Here is a 20054-nt window from a genome sequence, read left to right as displayed (position 1 = left end):
AAAATATTGCTAAGACCATTATCTCAGAGTTTACTGCCTATGTTTTCTTTTAGGATTTCTATAGATTCAGTTATCACTTTTAGGTCTGCAACCCATTTCAACTTAATTTTTCTGTATAGTGTAAGAAAATGGTTCACTTTCATTCTTTTTCAAGTAATTGTCAGTTTCTCAGTGCCATTTACTGAAGAGATTGTATTTTCCCCTATTGTATAGTCTTGCCTCCTTTGTCATAGATGAACTGACCATTTAAGCGTGGGTTTATTTCTGGCTCTGTAGTCTGTGCTTTTTGATCTTTGTGTATTTATAATTTGAGAAGAATGGATATTAACTCTTCTTTAAATATTTGGTAGAATTCACCTGGGAAGCCATTTGGTTGTATACTTTTTTCCTTGTTCTTTAATTACCAATTCACTTTTGTTACCAGTGGTCAGTCTGTTCCGATTTTTTCTTTCTGATTCAGTCTGGAAGGTTGTGTTTCTACAGATATATTCATTTCTTATAGGTTGTCCAATTTGTTGGCTTGCAATTTCTTGTAATAGTCTCCTGTAATTCTTTGTATTTCTCTGATATCTGTTGTAAGTTCCGTCTTTCTGATTTTACATATTTGAGCTCTCTCCTTCTTCCTGATGAGTCTGGCTAAAGATCTATTAATTTGTCTATCTTTTCAAAGAACCAGCTCTTAGTTGCACAGACATTTTCTATTTTTTAAGTCTTTATTTCATTTATTTTGCCTCTGATCTTTATTATTTCCTTCCTTCTACTAAATTTGGCTTTTGTTTGTTCTTTTTCTAGTTCCTTTAGGAGTAAGGTTAGGTTGTTTATTTAATATTTTTCTTGTTCCTTGACTTAGGCCTGTGTCACTATAATCTTCCCTCTTAGAACTGCTTTTGCCGCATCCCAAAAATTTTGACCCTTTGTGTTTCCATTTTCATTTGTCTCCATGTATTTTTTTATTTCCTCTCTGATGTTGGTCCATTGACTGTTTAGTAACATGTTGTTTAGCATCCACCTGTTTATGTTTTTTCCAGTTTTATTCTTGTAATTGATTTCTGGTTTCATACCATTGTGGTCAGAAAAGATGCTTGATATGATTTCAAACTTCTTAAGTTTCTTGAGGTTTGTTTTGTGGGCTAACATGAAATCTATCCTGGAGAATGTCCCACGTGTGCTTGAGAAGAATGCGTATTCTGCTTCTTTAGGATGAAATGTTCTGAATATAGCTGTTAAGTCCCTCTTGTTATGCGTCATTCAAAGCCACACTTTCCTTGTTGATCTTCTGTCTGAATGATCTGTCTACTGACATAATTGGGGTGTTAACGTCCCCTTCTATAATTGCATTACTGTCAGTTTCTCCCTTTATGTCTCTTAATATTGGCTTTATATAGTTAGGTGCTCCTATATTGGGTGCATAGAGATTTACAATTGTTATATCCTCTTGTTGGACTGTTTGCTTTATTATTATATAGTGCCCTTCTTTGTCTCTTCTTACAGTATTTGTTTTAAAGTCTATTTTGTCTGGGGTGCCTGGGTGGCTCAGTCAGTTGAGCATCTGACTCTTGATTTCAGCTCAGGTCATAATCTCAGGGTGCTGGGATGGAACACCAAATAGGGCTCTGTGCTCAGTTGGGAGTCTGCTTGAGGATTTTCTCTCTCCCTCTGCTCCTTCCCTTCTTGCATGTTCTCTCTCTCTCTCTCAAATAAATAAATCTTAAGAAAAAATAAAGTCTATTTTGTTTGATAGAACTACTGTTACTCTAGCTTTATTTCCCCCCCACTTCCATTCACCTAGAATATTTTTTCCATCTTTGTGCTTTCCATCTATAGGTGTCTTTGGATCTACAGTGGAGTCCCTTGTAGGCAGCATATACATGGGTCTCATTTTTTTCACCCATCTAGTTACACCATGTGTCTTTTGATTGGAGTATTTAGTCCATTTACATTTAAAGTAATTATTGATTGGTATGTACTTCTTGTTATTCAGAGATTGTTTTCTAATTCTTCTCTGTTCCTTTCTTGTTCTTATTTTCTTGTGATTTGATAACTTCCTTTAGCATTGTGCTTGGATTCCTTTCTCTTTATTTTTTGTGTATCTATCATAGGACTTGGGTTTGTGGTTACATGAGAAGCACATGTAATATTTGATGTATATAGCAGTCTATATTAAAGAGATGATTGCTTATGTTTAAGCACATTCTGAAAGCTCTCAATTTTACTCCCTCTCCATGTTTTATGTACATGACATCCTATTTCATATTTTTAAAAAGATTTTATTTATTTATTCACGAAAGACACACACACACACACACACAGAGAGAGAGAGAGGCAGAGACATATGCAGAGGGAGAAGTAGGCTCCATGCAGGAAGCCCGTTGTGGGATTTGATCATGGGACTCGGGGACTTACGTCCTGAGCCAAAGGTAGACGCTCAACCGCTGAGCCACCCAGGCATCCCCATATTTCACATTTTTAAAGTTTTGTGTTTCCCTTAACTCATTTCTTAAAATATAAATTACTTTACTACTTTTTTTTTACCTTTTTAAAGATTGATTATTTATTTATTTATTTATTTATTTATTTATTTATTTATCTGAGAGAGAGAGAGTACAATCAGGGGGAGGGGCAGAGGGAGAGGTAGCAGCAGACCCCCCCACAGAGCAGGGAGCTCAACACAGGACTTGATCCCAAGACCCTGGAATTGTGACCTGAGCTGAAGGCAGGTGCTTAACCAACTGAGCCACCAGGTGCCCTATTTTTATTTTTTAACGTTTATACTGGCTTTATTATAAGTAATTGATCTACTACATTTATTATATATTTGCCTTTGCCAGTGAAAATTTTCCCTTTATTAATTTCTTCTATTTTTTTATTATTTATTTATGATAGTCATACAGAGAGAGAGAGAGAGGCAGAGACACAGGCAGAGGGAGAAGCAGGCTCCATGCACCGGGAGCCTGACGTGGGATTCGATCCCGGGTCTCCAGGATCGCGCCCTGGGCCAAAGGCAGGCGCCAAACCGCTGCGCCACCCAGGGATCCCCTAGTTTCTTCTATTTATGGTGTTTTCTTTTCCACTTAAAGAATCCTTTTAACATTTCTTATAAGGCTGTTTAAGTGGTGATCAACTTTTTCATTTTTAATTTTTGTCTGGAAAACTCTCTCTCCAGTTCTAAATAATAATCTTGCCAGGTATAAAATTCTTGGTTGTAGGGTTTTTCCTTTCTGGCATCATTATGCCACTCACTTCTGGTTTGCAGTTTCTGCTGAAAAATAAACTGATAGCATTTTGGGGTTTCCTTTGTATAAAACATTTTGCTTTCTTCTTGCTCTTCTTTAGATTATCATTAATTTTTGATATTTTAATTATTAAATGCCTTGGTATGGGCCTCCTTGGGTTCATCTTGTTTGGGGCTCTCTATGCTTCCTAGACCTGGATGTCTGTTTTCTTCCCAGGGGTTAGGGAAGTTTTTAGCTATTATTTCTTCAAATAACTTTTTTGCCCCTTCCTCTCTCTCTTCTCTTTCTGGGACCCCAATAATGCAAATGTTAGTATGCTGAATGTTGTCCCAGAGGTCTCACAACCTATGCTCATATTTAATTTTTTTTTGTTATAATTGTTGTTCAACTGGGTGGTGGAAAGGATCTTCTGCATCCTCTGATCTGCTGTTGATCCCTCCTAATATCTTTTTCATTTGCTATTGTATTCTTCTCTTCAGCTATAATTGGTTTTAAAAGATATTTTCTGTCTCTTTTTTGACATTCTCCCTGTGTTCATCCATTCTCCTGAGTTTGGTGAGCATCTGAGGAATAATACGTTGAACTCTTTATCAGGTGTATTGCTTATCACCATTTCATTTAAGTTTTTTCCTGAGGTTTTATCTCATTCTTTCATTTGAAACATATATATGTATGTCCCCATTTGTCTTACCCTTTGTGTTCCTTTTTGTTTATTACGTAGTCAGTTATGTCACTTGGTCTTGAAAATAGTGGCTTTATGTATAGGATGTCCTGCAGGGCCCAGTAGCACAATCTCCCCTGGTTGGCGAAACCAGGTGGTCTAGGGATGGCTGTTGGATAACATTCCTACAGATCCCTGACTCTCTAACACATCATCTAAAACTAGTCAATAAACCTTCACATATAGTGCTTTTCAAACTACTGCTTCTGTGCAGGGTCTCAAATTGTGTTCTATGGTGTGCTGGATCTTTAAGAGGGGAGCCTCAGTTTCTTATAACCCTCAGGCTCTCCCAGAGTTAAGGCCTGCTGATTTTCAAAGCCAGGTGTTATGGGGGCTCATTCTTGCCATTCAAGTCTCCAGGGCTAGGGATGCCCACTGTGGAACTCCATCCTTTCAATCATTGGGAAGAACTTCTGTACCTGTGATATCCTTCTTATCTGAGGGTTTCTGTACCCGAGGCTTGTTTCCCTAATGTGCCTCTGCCCCTCTTTCTCAGTGTGAGTTTCTAGTTTGGGACTATTATATATAAAGTTGCGAAAGACACTTGCAGATGGTTGTTTGTTAGGGCATATGTTTGTTTCTCTCAGAATTGCTGGATTATATGGTCAAGTGTATGCATAACTTTTGAAGAACATGCTTATTTTCCAAGATAACTCAACATTTTTACAATGCCCTAAGTACTATATTAGAGTTCCAATTGGTCCACGTGTATAGCAATACTTCATATTGTCAATTTTTAATTTTTGTCATTCTTATTGACGTGTAGTAGTATTTCATTTTGGTGTTAACTTGCATTTCCCTAACTGAAAAAGTCTGATACTTTTTCATTGTTTTTTCACATATACTTTAATGAAGCCTCTGATCAAATCTTTTCCCTTAAAAAATTCACTTTTCTTTTTTTTTAAATATTATTTATTAGTGAGAAACATAGAGAGATAGAGGCAGAGACACAGGCAGAGGGAGAAGCAGGTTCCCTGTGGGGGGGAGCCCAATGTGGGACTCCATCTAGGACCCCAGGATCACACCCTGAGCCTAAGACAGACACTCAACCACTGAGCCACCCAGGTGCCCCTGACTTGTTTTTCTTTTTTAATATTAAGTTGTAAGAATTCATTAAATATTTTGGTAATTTATCTGTTTTATAAATATTTTCTTTCTTTGTGGCTAGCCTTTTCATGCTATTGTTGGGATGCTGTAAAGAGCAAAAGTTTGTTTTTTCACCAGTCTCATTTATTATTTTCTTTTATTACAATTGAACTTAAAACATAAATATTTTTTTAAGGTTTATGTCCTACCTAAGATATCTTTCAAATCTGATACCACAGAAACTTTCTCCTTTCTTTTAGAGGTTTTATAATTTTAGCTCTGTTAGGTCTATGTTCCATTCTGAGTCCATTTTCATATGCTATGAGGAAAAGATGAAAGGTCATACTTTTCCACATGGATGTCTAATATCATTTGTTGAAAGGCTTTAGTTTTGAAGAACAATGTCACCTCTATTAGTTTGCTAGGGTTGCCATAGCAAATTGCCACAAAATGGGTGACTAAAAACAAAAGAAAATTATTTTCTTGATTCCGAAGGCTGAAAGTCCGAAATCAAGGTGCTGGCAAGGCCATGCTGTCTGAAGGATCTAGGGAAGAATCCTTCCTTAACTCTTCCCAGCTTCTGGTGACTCCCAGCATTCTTTGGCATTCCTTGGCTCATTACCATATAATTTCAATCTCTACCTTCATAATCACATGGCATTCTCCCTGTGTGTATGTCCAGATTTCCCTCATCTTACAAAAATTAGATTTTTAAAAAAAGATTTTATTTATTTACTCATGAGAGACACAGGGAGAGGCAGAGGGAGAAGCAGGCTCCATGCAGGGATCCCGATGCGGGACTTGATCCTGGGTCTCCAGGATCAGGCCCTGGGTTGAAGGCAGGTGCTAAACCGCTGAGCCACCCGGGCTGCCCCCCAAAATTAGATTTTGAGCTCACTCTAATCTAGTATGGCCTAATTCTTACCTAATCACTTCTGCCAATATCTTATTTCCACTTAAGGTTACATAATAAGGTATTGAGTAGATACAGATTTTGGGGAAACACTATTCGACCCATTACAGCACCATCACAAAAAGAATGACAATATATGAGGATCTATTTCTGAATACTTTATTCTATTCCATTGATCTATAATTCTATCTTTTAGCCAATACCACTCTGTCTTGACTACTGAAGCTCTCTAGTGGGTTTTAAGTTCTTCAGGTTTCAGGGTCTTTCAAAATAATTTTCACTATCAGGGCACCTGGGTGGCTCAGTCAGTTGAGTCTCTGACTCTTGATTTTGGCTTGAGTCATGATCTCAGGGTTGTGGGATAGAGCCTCACATTGGGCTCTGTACTCAGTGTGTGGAGTTTGTTTGTCCCTCTCCTTCTATTTGCCCACCCCCCAAAAAAATGAATGGATGAATGAATGAATGAATGAATGAATAACTAAAATCTTAAAAAATAATTTGGCTATTCTAGGTCTTTTACAATCTCATGTAAATTATTGAAATAACTTATCAATTGTTTAAAAAAACTCCTGGGATTCTGGTTGAATTGCTTTGAATCAATCAATCATCAATTTGAATTCTTAATAATATTGAACCTTCTAATGCATTTATGTCTTCCTTTCGGTAATGTTTTATAGTGGGTAGCTTTTGCATGTATTTTGTTAGATTTATTCTTAAAGTATTTCATGTTTTTGGTATTATTCCAAATATTTTACAATTTCACTTTCCAGTTGTTCACTAATATTGAAAATACTATTGATTTTTGTATATTGACTTTGCTAAACATACCTATGAAGTTGTTGATGATTTCTTAGGGTTTTTTACATAGGTAATGATGTCATCTAAAAATAGTTTTACTTATTCCTTTTTTAATCTGCATATCATTCATCTTCTATTCATTATCTTCTTGCCCTGGCCAGGACTTGCAGTAAATGCTGTTTACCTCTTGCCTCGTCCCCAGTCTTAGGGGAAACACATTCAGTGCTTCACTATCAAATAGGATGTTACCTATGTGCTTCAGGGAAGGTTTATTTCCAGGAAGTTTCCTCCTATTTTAATTTTGCTGAGAGTTTTAATTTTGATTGGGTATTGAATTTTGTAAAATGTTTTTTCTGCATCTGACCATATATGCTCCCCCCATTCTGATCATATGATGAATTACATTGATACTCAAATATTAAACCAATCTTACATTCCCAGGAAAAGACTATTTGATAGAAATATAATCTAAGAAAATAATAAATGAGACTTAAAAAAAATATTTTATTTATTTATTTGACACACAGAGAGAGCACAAGCAGAGGGAGGAGCAGAGGGAGAGGGAGAAGCAGGCTCCCTGCTCAGTGGCTCAATCCCAGGACCCTGAGATCATGACCTGAGCCAAAGGCAGACATCTAACTGGACAGAATCACCCAGGCACCCCATACATAAAGTCTTTAAAAAATGTATGGATAAAAAAAAAAAGTATGGATATTGTTGGATTCTATTTGTTGAAATTTTGTTAATTTTTGTGTCTCATGATGGATATTGGCCTGTAGTGTTTTTGTAATCTTTGGCTGATTTTGGTGTAATACTGGCCTCAAAAAATGAATTTTCTTCTGTCAGGTCTAAGATTTCTTTCTTTTTTTAAAGATTTCTTTTTTTTTTTTTTTTAAAGAATTCTTATTATTTCTTCCTTTGGTAGAATTCATAGCAAAGGCATCTGGGCCTAGAGTTTTTTTCTAAGGAGGTTTTTAAATATAAATTCAATTTTTTTAGGGCTACTTGAATTAACTGTTTTTGTGTGAACTTCAGTAGCTTGTGTCATTTCATCTAACTTGTTGAATGTATTGGCAATAAGTTTTTCATAATATTCTCCTCTTTTTTAAATGTCTATAAAATCTGCCTTGATGATTCTCTTTCATTTCTCATCTTGCTACTGATGACTGGTTTGGCCAGAAGTTCAATTTCATTGATATTTTGAAAGGATTAGCTTTGAGTTTCATCCATTTTCTTATTATTTTATTTTGTATTAATTATTGTCCTTATTTCTTCCTCTGCTTGCTTTGTGTTTAATTTGCTCTTCTTTTTCTAAATTATTAGATGGAAGACTAGAATGTTGACCTGAGATTGTGCTTCTCTAATAACAGTGCTATATAATTACTCTAAGCCTTCCTTTAGTTATGTCCCACAAATTTTGATAAAGCTTAAAATTTTTCTTTTAAAAATATTTATTTATTTGAGAGAGAGAGAGAGAAACATGGTGGGGGGAGGAGCAGAGGGAGAGGGAGAAGCAGACTCCCCATTGAGCGGGGAGCCTGAGGTGGGGATCAATCCCAGGATTCTGAGATCATGACACAAACCAAAGATAGGCACTTAACCTACTGAACCATCCAGTAGGTTCCACCCAGTGCCTCTAAATTTCTTATTCAAAGTACTTGCTAATTTTGCTTGTGGTTTATTCCTTGACCTATGGATTATTTAGAAGTCCATTATTTTCTAATTATTTGTGGATTTTCCTAATATCTCTTATTTCTTTCTAGTTTGGTGGCCTGAGAACATACTCTGTGTTATTTCAGTTATCTTACATTATTGAGAGTAGTTTTATGACCTGGAATATGGTTTATTGTAATGGAGGTTTTGTGTTCACGTGAAAGAATGTGTAGTACTGTGGTTGGGTGGAGGATAGCACCAAGTGTTCTCTGACACAGTGGTCAGTTAGGCTGATGGTGTTGATCTGGTCTTCAATTTATTACTGATTTTTGGTTATTTGTTCTATCCATTACTCAGAGAGGAGCAATGAAATCACTAATGACAGTTATAGATTTGTCTGTTCCTCAATTTCTAGCGGTTTCTGCTTCATGTACTTTGAAGTTCTATTATTACATACATACCTTTTTAGGATGGTATATTTCCTCAATGAATTAATTATCATTACAGAATGTTTCTTGTTCTGAAGCCTACTTTATGTGATGTAAATATGTCCTCTATAGTTTTCTTTCATAGCATTTATATGGTAGTGTCCATATTTAAATTGGGTTCCTATAGAGAGATATAGTAGGATCCCTCTTTTCCTATCAAATCTGATAATTTCTGACTTTTAGTTGGCACATTTATTTACATCTGCTATAATAACTGTGATATGGCTGGCATTAAGCCTATCATCTTCCTATTTGTATCCTACTTCTTTTCTATCTCCATTTTATATTTCCCCTCTTTTCCTGCTATATTTTAGATTGAGTGCTTCATAATCCCATTTCCCCACAATTGATTGGTGGTGAGGGAAGATGTTTGAAAAAAATGATAGTTGAAATTTTTTCAAATTTGATCAAAGCTATACACACCCAGATCCAAGAAACTCAATGAGCTTTGCTTTGTCCAGATTGGAATGACCTCCTCTCCATTTGTACCCCATTGTATCCCATATTCTTATCCCAGAACATGTAACATTTCTGAATGAACTTATTTGCTTGTCACTCTGTACCAATTTGTGGGCAACTTTAAGATGGAATAATACATGGCACGTGATAAATACTTAATAAAGCAAGACATCTCAAATGCTGAGCACATCACAAATTTTGCTTATTTCAAACAGGCAAAATATAATTGACTAAACTGACACTTCTTTTTCAAACTATGTCAATACATTGGCAAATCAATTGATTTGAGTTCCTAAAAATTATTTACACAATAGCTGTCCTTTTGGACCTCATGTTTAACATGAACAAGGAATAAATTTAAAATCAAACTCTCAAATGGAAGTATATATCATAGCATGCTTGCATTAAAAAAATTACACCGTTCTACTGTTACATTTCATTAAAAAAAAAAAAAAAAAAACCCAAAAAACCCAACCACCTTCCTTTAAAGTTGTGCTTTAAAGCAATTTACCTGGCTTGCAAATTGACTGCTAGGATCAGCTGAAATAAACACGCCATCTTTATCCTTCTGAAATCCATCGTGAGACCAATATGCCAGGTCAAAAGTAAATGTCTTCCTGTGTTCTGGATTCTTAGGGTCTTGTATGGTGGTGGTAGTCCTGGAATGCATGGAAATCACACATTTGCTCCCAGAATTCTTCTCTCTCTATAGTCAAATTACAAATTCACAGTCAGTCATTGTAGTTTTGTCATTCGAATTGTTTTTGCAAGTCTTTATACATATCTCATAAGAAATTGAGCCAGGCACTCACCATTTATTCATTTTATTCTCTGTTATTCTTAGCAGTTGTTATATAAGCAGCAGCTCTTAAACTTCCTCAGAATTTCTGAAAGCCTTGTCTCTAGTGATAATAATTTCCTGAAAATAGCCTAACACCCAGCTATGCTAAAAATAATAACTATAGCAACCAAGAGCTTCCCCTTTTTATCCCCAGTGAAACTGGTGAAAATTATTCATGAAAAAAAGATATGGAAAAACAGCCATTTCAAGACACTGGAAATGGTCCTCAGGGCAGACAACCGATGACAAAATATCTATTCAAGGAAACATACCACAATTGTTAAGAAAGCGACAAAATATCTATTCAAGGAAACATACCACAAATTGTTAAGAAAGTTGCGTCTGGTATTTGAAGCAAGACCATTCCCTTTGTCTCCCCTGACAGCTCGGCTAGGTGGAGACTCTACCCCAGACTCCTGGAGCCAATACCACAAGGAATATCCCCAGATATTCCAGCTGGAGGGTTTTTTTTCTTGGCAGGGGCAGGATATCAGATTTCATATCCCACTCCCATCTGCCTGTTGCCAAGGCAAAGTCCTGGGAGAGACTTGGTGAGAGGTAGCATTCCTTCTTCTAACCAATGCCCATGCCTGCAATGGAGGCTCTACTTTGGATGCATCATGCTGAGAATACTACGGTGCTGGCTGTCCTTGCCCCCACCTCCGAGCTGGGGAGTCCACGCCAGGACAGGTAAGCTGGGAGGATCTCCAGCTGCTGTTTCACATTCAAGTGCTGGGCTTCTAAAACAGGGAGCAGCTTGCCATTGTCTCTACTCCCAAATCCAGAGATCAGGTTTAGACAACCTGTCTGGGGGGGATAGCAACTAATGTCTTCTCCAGAAAACTGATATCATTTGCTCTTTCAGAGAAGCTTGATCCTAAGGGCACACTCAAGAGCAGAAATTGTGATGAAAGGCAACTGGGAGGAGGGTTGTTGTTAGATTAAATTACAGTCTCTCTAGTTTGCAGAGGTTGTGGGGCAGAGGAGGGGGAGCAGGTGCTGGGAAATAACACAGCTGGGACAAACCCACCTGGAGAAAAAAAAAATATCAATCACTGAAACGGTTCCTTTTAAAGGAACTGGAATATGATCACATTAGTTAAGAGTAATTTATGCCTCTAGGACATTGTTGAAAACAGAGCAGTCAGTCATCAATCAGCAGAGTTGAACAGCTTGGCGTGGTCAAGAGAGGAATGAGCCCTATCCAAACCAGTGTTACCCAGGGTGACAGGGCATACCCAAAGCTGTGCCCTCCAGAGGTGGGGGGATGGACTTCACTGCAATAATCCAACCAGTCACTAAACAAATAACCAAGTAACAATAATAAACTACACAGGGGTGGGCGAATCAGTTTCCAGATTTGCTATACTGTATTACCTAAAGTGTCTAGTTTCTGTTGAAAAATGAGGAGGCTGCAAAGAAACAGGAAAGGAATTTCCCTATTCACTGGGAAAATGACAGTGACCAGTGAGTGACCAGATGCCAGACTTCTCAGCAGTGTCCTTATAGGAAGCATTATAAACATAAGGAACTGAAGGAAACCATGATTAAAGAAATAAAGGATTATAATGGATACTATGAACCACTGGGTACCAATAAGTTAGATAATTTAAATGGGCAAATTCTTAAACACAGAACTCCTGAAACTGACTCCAGAAACAATCTGAATACACCTATAACAAGAGATTGAAGTAGAAAGAAAAAGAAAAAAAGCCTAGATGGTTTGAATGCTGGTTTGAATTCCTACCAAAACTTTAGAGTATCAATTCTTCATAAACTCTTCCAAAAAATAGAAGAGGGAATACTTCCCAAACCTACTTTTATGAAGGCAATGTTACCTCTATACCAAATCCAGGCAAAGACATCACAAGAAAATGGAAATACAGATCAATTTCCCTTATGAGTATCAATGCAAGAATCCTCAATAAATTATTAGCAAACCAAATCCAGCAACATGTAAAAAGAATTATATGTCATGGCCAAATGTGATTTATCCAAGGTTGTAAGGTTGATTTAACATCTGAAAATGATTGTATTAATCATGTTTTTTATTTTCTATATTTGATAATGCATTGACATCCTGGGGCCTAAAAAGACTGCCCCTCCAGGGCTAATAGATTCCTAGAGATAGTAAGCAACTTGCCTTTCATGTAAACCAACCAATCCAAAGTCCATATCCCAAACACCTCCTTTACCAAACTCTCACACATCAAGCCAGTATTTCCCATGCCCTAAATCACCCCAGGGCCAGGTACCTGACTAGAGACCACCTCTCTATGGACTCTAGCCCAGAGTCCATTGAAATTACTCAAACTATATAATCCTAAACTTGCTCAAACTTCCCCATTATGCCTGCCCATTCCTTCCTGCAGAAACCAAAATTAGGCTGTGGGCTATGCTCCTTCTGTCATTTGCCTGACCTTGATACTTCCTCTGTGTGGCATGCTCCATTTTCTTGAGAATTTTAAGGCAGTTGTTTCTATGTCTGTCACCTTACTATACTTGATTAAAGCAAATCTCTGGCAACTTTAAGGTAATGACTTCATGAAGTAGATCAATAGAATGAAAACCAAAAATCACGTACCATCTCAATAGATGTAGAAAATGCATTTAGCAAAATCTAACACCCTTTCATGATAAAAACACTCAAGGAATTAAGAAATGGGATTCTTCAGGTAAAGAGCATCTATGAAAGACCCACCATCGGTATCCAAATAATTAATGGTCAAGACTGAATGTTACATGCTAAGATCAAGTATAAGACAATGATTTCTACTTTTAACACTTCTATTCAATATTGTATTGGAGGATCTAGGGCAAATAGGCAGGAAAAAAGAAATTAAAGGTATCTGCATAGGAAAGGAAGAAATAAAATTATCTCTTTGCAAAGGACAGGATTTATAGAAAATTCTAAGGAATTCTCTAAAAAAACTATTAGAACTAATAAAGGAGTTCAGTAAGGTTGTAAAACATAAGATCAACACACAAAAATCAATTACATACACTTGAAAGGAACAATCTGAAAATGAAATGGAAAAGTTCCATGTCTAATAGTATCAAAAGGAACAAAACATGTAGGAATAGTTAACAAAAGAAGTACAAAACATATCTTCTGAATACTACAAGACATTGTTGAATGAAACTAAAGATGATTTAAAAATTGGGAAAACACCCCATGCTCATAGATCAGACTTAGCATTGCTAAGATGATAACACTCTCCAAATTGATGTACAGATTCAGTGAAATCTCTATCAGAATCCCACCTGATTCTGTGTAGAAATTGATAAGCTAATTGTAAAATTAAATGGAACTGGAAGACACCCAGAACAGCCAAAACAGTCTTGAAAAAGAACAAAGCAGGATTCACAATTCCCAATTTCTCAATTTAGTACTAACCAAATAGTGACTAAGGCAGTAGTGTAATACTGGCACAACAGACATACAGATTAATATAATGAAATTGAGAGTCTAGAAATCATCCTAGGCCTCTGCGGCCAACTGATTTTCAACAAGGCTATGAAAATGGGGAAAGAAGTGGTCCTGGGAAAACTCGACAGCTACATGCAAAAAAATTGAACTTGGAGCCTTACTTCATTTTATACACAAGAATTAACACAAAATGGACCAAAGACCTAAACGTAAGAGCTATTAGTACAAAAGGAAAACATAGAAGTAAATATTTGTGACCTTGGATTGGGCAAAGGAGTCTAAGGACACCAAAGCACGAGTTAAAATAAAAAAAAAAAGACTTCGGAGGAGGGGCAAGACGGCGGCAGAGTAGGGTCTCCAGGTCACCTGTCCTCAACAAATTACCTAGAAAACCATCCAATCATCTTGAAAATCTACGAAGTCGGCCTGAGATTTAAAGAGAGACCAGCTGGAACGCTACAGTGAGAAGAGTTCGCGCTTCTATCAAGGTAGGAAGACGGGGAAAAAGAAGTAAAGACACAAAAGGCCTCCAAGGGGGAGGGGCCCCGCGAGGAGCCGGGCTGAGGCCGGGGCGAGTGTCCCCAGGGCAGGAGAGCCCCGTCCCGGAGGAGCAGGAGCTGCACCAACCTTCCCCGCGGAAAGGGGCTCACAGGGAGTTGGAGCAGGACCCAGGAGGGCGGGGATGCCCTCGGGCTCCCTGGGACACTAACAGGCACCTGCGGTGCGCGCAGGAGAGTGCGCCGAGCTCCCTAAGGGCTGCAGCGCACGGCGGGACCCGGAGCAGCTGGGAGGGGCTCGGGCGGCGGCTCCGCGGAGGGGGCTGCGGGGCGGGAGCGCGAATCCAACAGCGCAGGCCCCGGAGCACAGGGCGCCGGGACACAGCCCAGGATCCGGCCTCCCCCGGGACAGGTAGAGGCCGGGAGGGCCCAGGACAGCGAGGACGCTCCTGCCCCGAGCTGAGCAGATCAGCGGCCCCGCCCCGGAGCCCCCAGGAGAGCCCCGGAGCTACTGCAGACTGAGAGCCCCGGAGCTACTGCGGGAGCTGACTCCAGGGTCCCAGAGCTGCCGCCCCACTGTGGCTTCCTCCCGGGGCCTCACGGGGTGAACACCCCTCACTGAGCCCTGCACCAGGCAGGGGCAGAGCAAGTGCTAACACCTGAGAATCAGCACAGCAGGCCCCTCCCCCAGAAGACCAACGAGACGGACCAGTTCCAAGGGAAGTCAAGGGACTTAAAGTATACAGAATCGGAAGAGACTCCCCCGTGTTTTTTTGTTTTTGTTTTTGTTTTGTTTTGTGTTTTTTTTTCTTTCTTTTTGATTTTTGATTGCTTCCCCCACCCCACCCCCCTTTTTTCTCCTTTCTTTCTTTTTCTTTCTCTTTTTCTTCTCTTTTTTCCCTTTTTTTCTTCTTTCTCTTTTTTCTTTTTCTCTTTTCTTTCCTTCTCTCTCTTTTTCTCCTTTTCCCAATACAACTTGTTTTTGGCCACTCTGCACTGAGCAAAATGACTAGAAGGAAAACCTCACCTCAAAAAAAAGAATCAGAAACAGTCCTCTCTCCCACAGAGTTACAAAATCTGGATTACAATTCAATGTCAGAAAGCCAATTCAGAAGCACTATTATACAGCTACTGGTGGCTCTAGAAAAAACCATAAAGGACTCAAGAGACTTCATGACTGCAGAATTTTGATCCAATCAGGCAGAAATTAAAAATCAATTAAATGAGATGCAATCCAAGCTAGAAGTCCTAATGACGAGGCTTAACGAGGTGGAAGAACGAGTGAGTGACATAGAAGACAAGTTGATGGCAAAGAGGGAAACTGAGGAAAAAAGAGACATAAAATTAAAAGACCATGAGGATAGATTAAGGGAAATAAATGACAGCCTGAGGAAGAAAAACCTACGTCTAATTGGGGTTCCCGAGGGCGCCGGAAGGGCCAGAGGGCCAGAATATGTATTTGAACAAATCCTAGCTGAAAACTTTCCGAATCTGGGAAGGGAAACAGGCATTCAGACCCAGGAAATACAGAGATCCCCCCCTAAAATCAATAAAAACCGCTCAACACCTCGACATTTAATAGTGAAGCTTGCAAATTCCAAAGATAAGGAGAAGATCCTTAAAGCAGCAAGAGAAAAAAAGTCCCTGACTTTTATGGGGAGGAATATTAGGGTAACAGCAGACCTCTCCACAGAGACCTGGCAGGCCAGAAAGGGCTGGCAGGATATATTCAGGGTCCTAAATGAGAAGAACATGCAACCAAGAATACTTTATCCAGCACGGCTCTCATTCAAAATGGAAGGAGAGATAAAGAGCTTCCAAGACAGGCAGGAACTGAAAGAATATGTGACCTCCAAACCAGCTCTGCAAGAAAATTTAAGGGGGACTCTTAAAATTCCCCTTTAAGAAGAAGTTCAGTGGAACAATCCACAAAAACAAGGACTGAATAGATATCATGATGACACGAAACTCATATCTGTCAATAGTAACTCTGAACGTGAATGGGCTTAATGACCCCATCAAAAGGCGCAGGGTATCAGACTGGATAAAAAAGCAGGACCCATCTATTTGCTGTACACAAGAGACTCATTTTAGACAGAAGGACACCTACAACCTGAAAATAAAAGGTTGGAGAAACATTTACCATTCTAATGGTCCTCAAAAGAAAGCAGGGGTAGCCATCCTTATATCAGATAAACTAAAATTTACCCCGAAGACTGTAGTGAGAGATGAAGAGGGTCACTATCTCATACTTAAAGGATCTATCCGACAAGAGGACTTAACAATCCTCAATATATATGCCCCGAATGTGGGAGCTGCCAAATATTTAAACCAATTAATAACCAAACTGAAGAAATACTTTGATAATAATACACTTATACTTGGTGACTTCAATCTAGCTCTTTCTACCCTCGATAGGTCTTCTAAGCACAACATCTCCAAAGAAACGAGAGCTTTAAATGATACACTGGACCAGATGGATTTCACAGATATCTACAGAACTTTACATCCAAACTCAACTGAATACACATTCTTCTCAAGTGCACATAGAACTTTCTCCAGAATAGACCACATACTGGGTCACAAATGGGGTCTGAACCGATACCAAAAGATCGGGATAGTCCCCTGTATATTCTCAGACCATAATGCCTTGAAATTAGAACTTAATCACAACAAGAAGTTTGGAAGGACCACAAACACGTGGAGGTTAAGGACCATCCTGCTAAAAGATGAAAAGGTCAACCAGGAAATTAAGGAAGAATTAAAAAAATTCATGGAAACTAATCAGAATGAAGATACAACCGTTCAAAATCTTTGGGATGCAGCAAAAGCAGTCCTGAGGGGGAAATACATCACAATACAAGCATCCATTCAAAAACTGGAAAGAGCTCAAATACAAAAGCTCACCTTACACATAAAGGAACTAGAGAAAAAGCAGCAAATGGACCCCACCCCCAGCAGAAGAAGACAGTTAATTAAAATTCGAGCAGAACTAAATGAAATCGAGACCAAAAGAACTGTGGAACAGATCAACAGAACCAGGAGTTGGTTCTTTGAAAGAGTTAATAAGATAGATAAACCATTAGCCAACCTTATTAAAAAGAAGAGAGAGAAGACTCAAATTAATAAAATCATGAATGAGAAAGGAGAGATCACTACCAAAACCAAGGAAATACAAACGATTTAAAAAACATATTATAGGGATCCCTGGGTGGCGCAACGGTTTAGCGCCTGCCTCTGGCCCAGGGCGCGATCCTGGAGACCCGGGATCGAATCCCACGTCGGGCTCCCGGTGCATGGAGCCTGCTTCTCCCTCCTCCTGTGTCTCTGCCTCTCTCTCTCTCTCTCTCTCTCTCTCTCTCTATGTCTATCATAAATAAACAAATAAATCTTTAAAAAAAAAAAAACAAAAAACATATTATGAACAGCTATACGCCAATAAATTAGGAAATCTAGAAGAAATGGACGCATTCCTGGAAAGCCACAAACTACCAAAACTGGAGCAGGAAGAAATAGAAAACCTGAACAGGCCAATAACCAGAGAGGAAATTGAAGCAGTCATCAAAAACCTCCCAAGACACAAGAGTCCAGGGCCAGATGGCTTCCCAGGAGAATTCTATCAAACATTTAAAGAAGAAATCATACCTATTCTACTAAAGCTGTTTGGAAAGATAGAAAGCGATGGAGTACTTCCAAATTCGTTCTATGAGGCCAGCATCACCTTAATTCCGAAACCAGACAAAGATCCCACCAAAAAGGAGAATTACAGACCAATATCCCTGATGAACATGGATGCAAAAATTCTCAACAAGATACTAGCCAATAGGATCCAACAACACATTAAGAAAATTATTCACCATGACCAAGTAGGATTTATCCCCGGGACACAAGGCTGGTTCAACACTCGTAAAACAATCAATGTGATTCATCATATCAGCAAGAGAAAAACCAAGAACCATATGATACTCTCATTAGATGCAGAGAAAGCATTTGACAAAATACAGCATCCATTCCTGATCAAAACACTTCAGAGTGTTGGGATAGAGGGAACTTTCCTCAACATCTTAAACGCCATCTACGAAAAGCCCACAGCAAATATCATTCTCAATGGGGAAGCACTGGGAGCCTTTCCCCTAAGATCAGGAACAAGACAGGGATGTCCACTCTCACCACTGCTATTCAACATAGTACTGGAAGTCCTCGCCTCAGCAATCAGACAACAAAAAGACATTAAAGGCATTCAAATTGGCAAAGAAGAAGTCAAACTCTCCCTCTTCGCCAATGACGTGATACTCTACATAGAAAACCCAAAAGCCTCCACCCCAAGATTGCTAGAACTCATACAGCAATTTGGTAGCGTGGCAGGATACAAAATCAATGCCCAGAAATCAATGGCATTTCTATACACTAACAATGAGACTGAAGAAAGAGAAATTAAGGAGTCAATCCCATTTACAATTACACCCAAAAGCATAAGATACCTAGGAATAAACCTAACCAAAGAGGTAAAGGATCTATACCCTAAAAACTATAGAACACTTCTGAAAGAAATTGAGGAAGACACAAAGAGATGGAAAAATATTCCATGCTCATGGATTGGCAGAATTAATATTGTGAAAATGTCAATGTTACCCAGGGCAATTTACACGTTTAATGCAATCCCTATCAAAATACCATGGACTTTCTTCAGAGAGTTAGAACAAATTATTTTAAGATTTGTGTGGAATCAGAAAAGACCCCGAATAGCCAGGGGAATTTTAAAAAAGAAAACCATAGCGGGGGGCATCACAATACCAGATTTCAGGGTGTACTACAAAGCTGTGATCATCAAGACAGTGTGGTACTGGCACAAAAACAGACACATTGATCAATGGAACAGAATAGAGAATCCAGAAGTGGACCCTCAACTTTATCGTCAACTAATATTCGATAAAGGAGGAAAGACTGTCCATTGGAAGAAAGACAGTCTCTTCAATAAATGGTGTTGGGAAAATTGGACATCCACATGCAGAAGAATGAAACTGGACCACTCTCTTGCACCATACACAAAGATAAACTCAAAATGGATGAGAGATCTAAATGTGAGACAAGATTCCATCAAAATCCTAGAGGAGAACACAGGCAACACCCTTTTTGAGCTCGGCCACAGTAACTTCTTGCAAGATACATCCACAAAGGCAAAAGAAACAAAAGCAAAAATGAAATATTGGGACTTCATCAAGATAAGAAGCTTTTGCACAGCAAACGATAGTCAACAAAACTAAAAGACAACCTACAGAATGGGAGAAGATATTTGCAAATGACATATCAGATAAAGGGCTAGTTTCCAAAATCTATAAAGAACTTATTAAACTCAACACCAAAGAAACAAACAATCCAATCATGAAATGGGCAAAAGACATGAAGAGAAATCTCACAGAGGAAGACATGGACATGGCCAACATGCACATGGGAAAATGCTCTGCATCACTTGCCATCAGGGAAATACAAATCAAAACCACAATGAGATACCACCTCACACCAGTGAGAATGGGAAAAATTAACAAGGCAGGAAACCACAAATGTTGGAGAGGATGCGGAGAAAAGGGAACCCTCTTACACTGTTGGTGGGAATGTGAACTGGTGCAGCCACTCTGGAAAACTGTGTGGAGGTTCCTCAAAGAGTTAAAAATAGACCTGCCCTACGACCCAGCAATTGCACTGTTGGGGATTTACCCCAAAGATTCAGATGCAATGAAACGCCGGGACACCTGCACCCCGATGTTTATAGCATCAATGTCCACAATAGCCAAACTGTGGAAGGAGCCTCGGTGTCCATCGAAAGATGAATGGATAAAGAAGATGTGGTCTATGTATACAATGGAATATTACTCAGCCATTAGAAACGACAAATACCCACCATTTGCTTCAACATGGATGGAACTGGAGGGTATTA

General features: G+C 38.8%; 1 protein-coding gene and 1 long non-coding RNA gene across 2 annotated transcripts in view; one reads left to right on the top strand and one right to left on the bottom strand.

The window, feature by feature from the left end:
• The window catches only part of LOC112923431 (kinesin-like protein KIF28P), a 57273-nt gene extending 47015 nt beyond the window's left edge, over positions 1 to 10258 (bottom strand). The window contains exons 1-2 of the mRNA XM_072732805.1: positions 10164 to 10258; positions 9863 to 10057 (exon numbers count right to left, since the gene is read on the bottom strand). Of these exons, the coding sequence (XP_072588906.1) occupies positions 9863 to 10057; positions 10164 to 10166 (198 nt within the window). The 5' untranslated portion in view covers positions 10167 to 10258. The remainder of the gene's footprint in view (positions 1 to 9862; positions 10058 to 10163) is intronic.
• LOC140594978 (uncharacterized) overlaps positions 1 to 20054 on the top strand; it is a 56930-nt gene that overhangs the window by 28989 nt on the left and 7887 nt on the right. The window lies entirely within an intron of this gene.

This window comes from Vulpes vulpes, chromosome 13, assembly GCF_048418805.1.
Source record: "Vulpes vulpes isolate BD-2025 chromosome 13, VulVul3, whole genome shotgun sequence".
NCBI classification, from domain to species: Eukaryota; Metazoa; Chordata; class Mammalia; order Carnivora; family Canidae; genus Vulpes; species Vulpes vulpes.
Note: the sequence above shows the minus strand (reverse complement) of the source record. Positions and strands in the feature narration are given on the sequence as shown.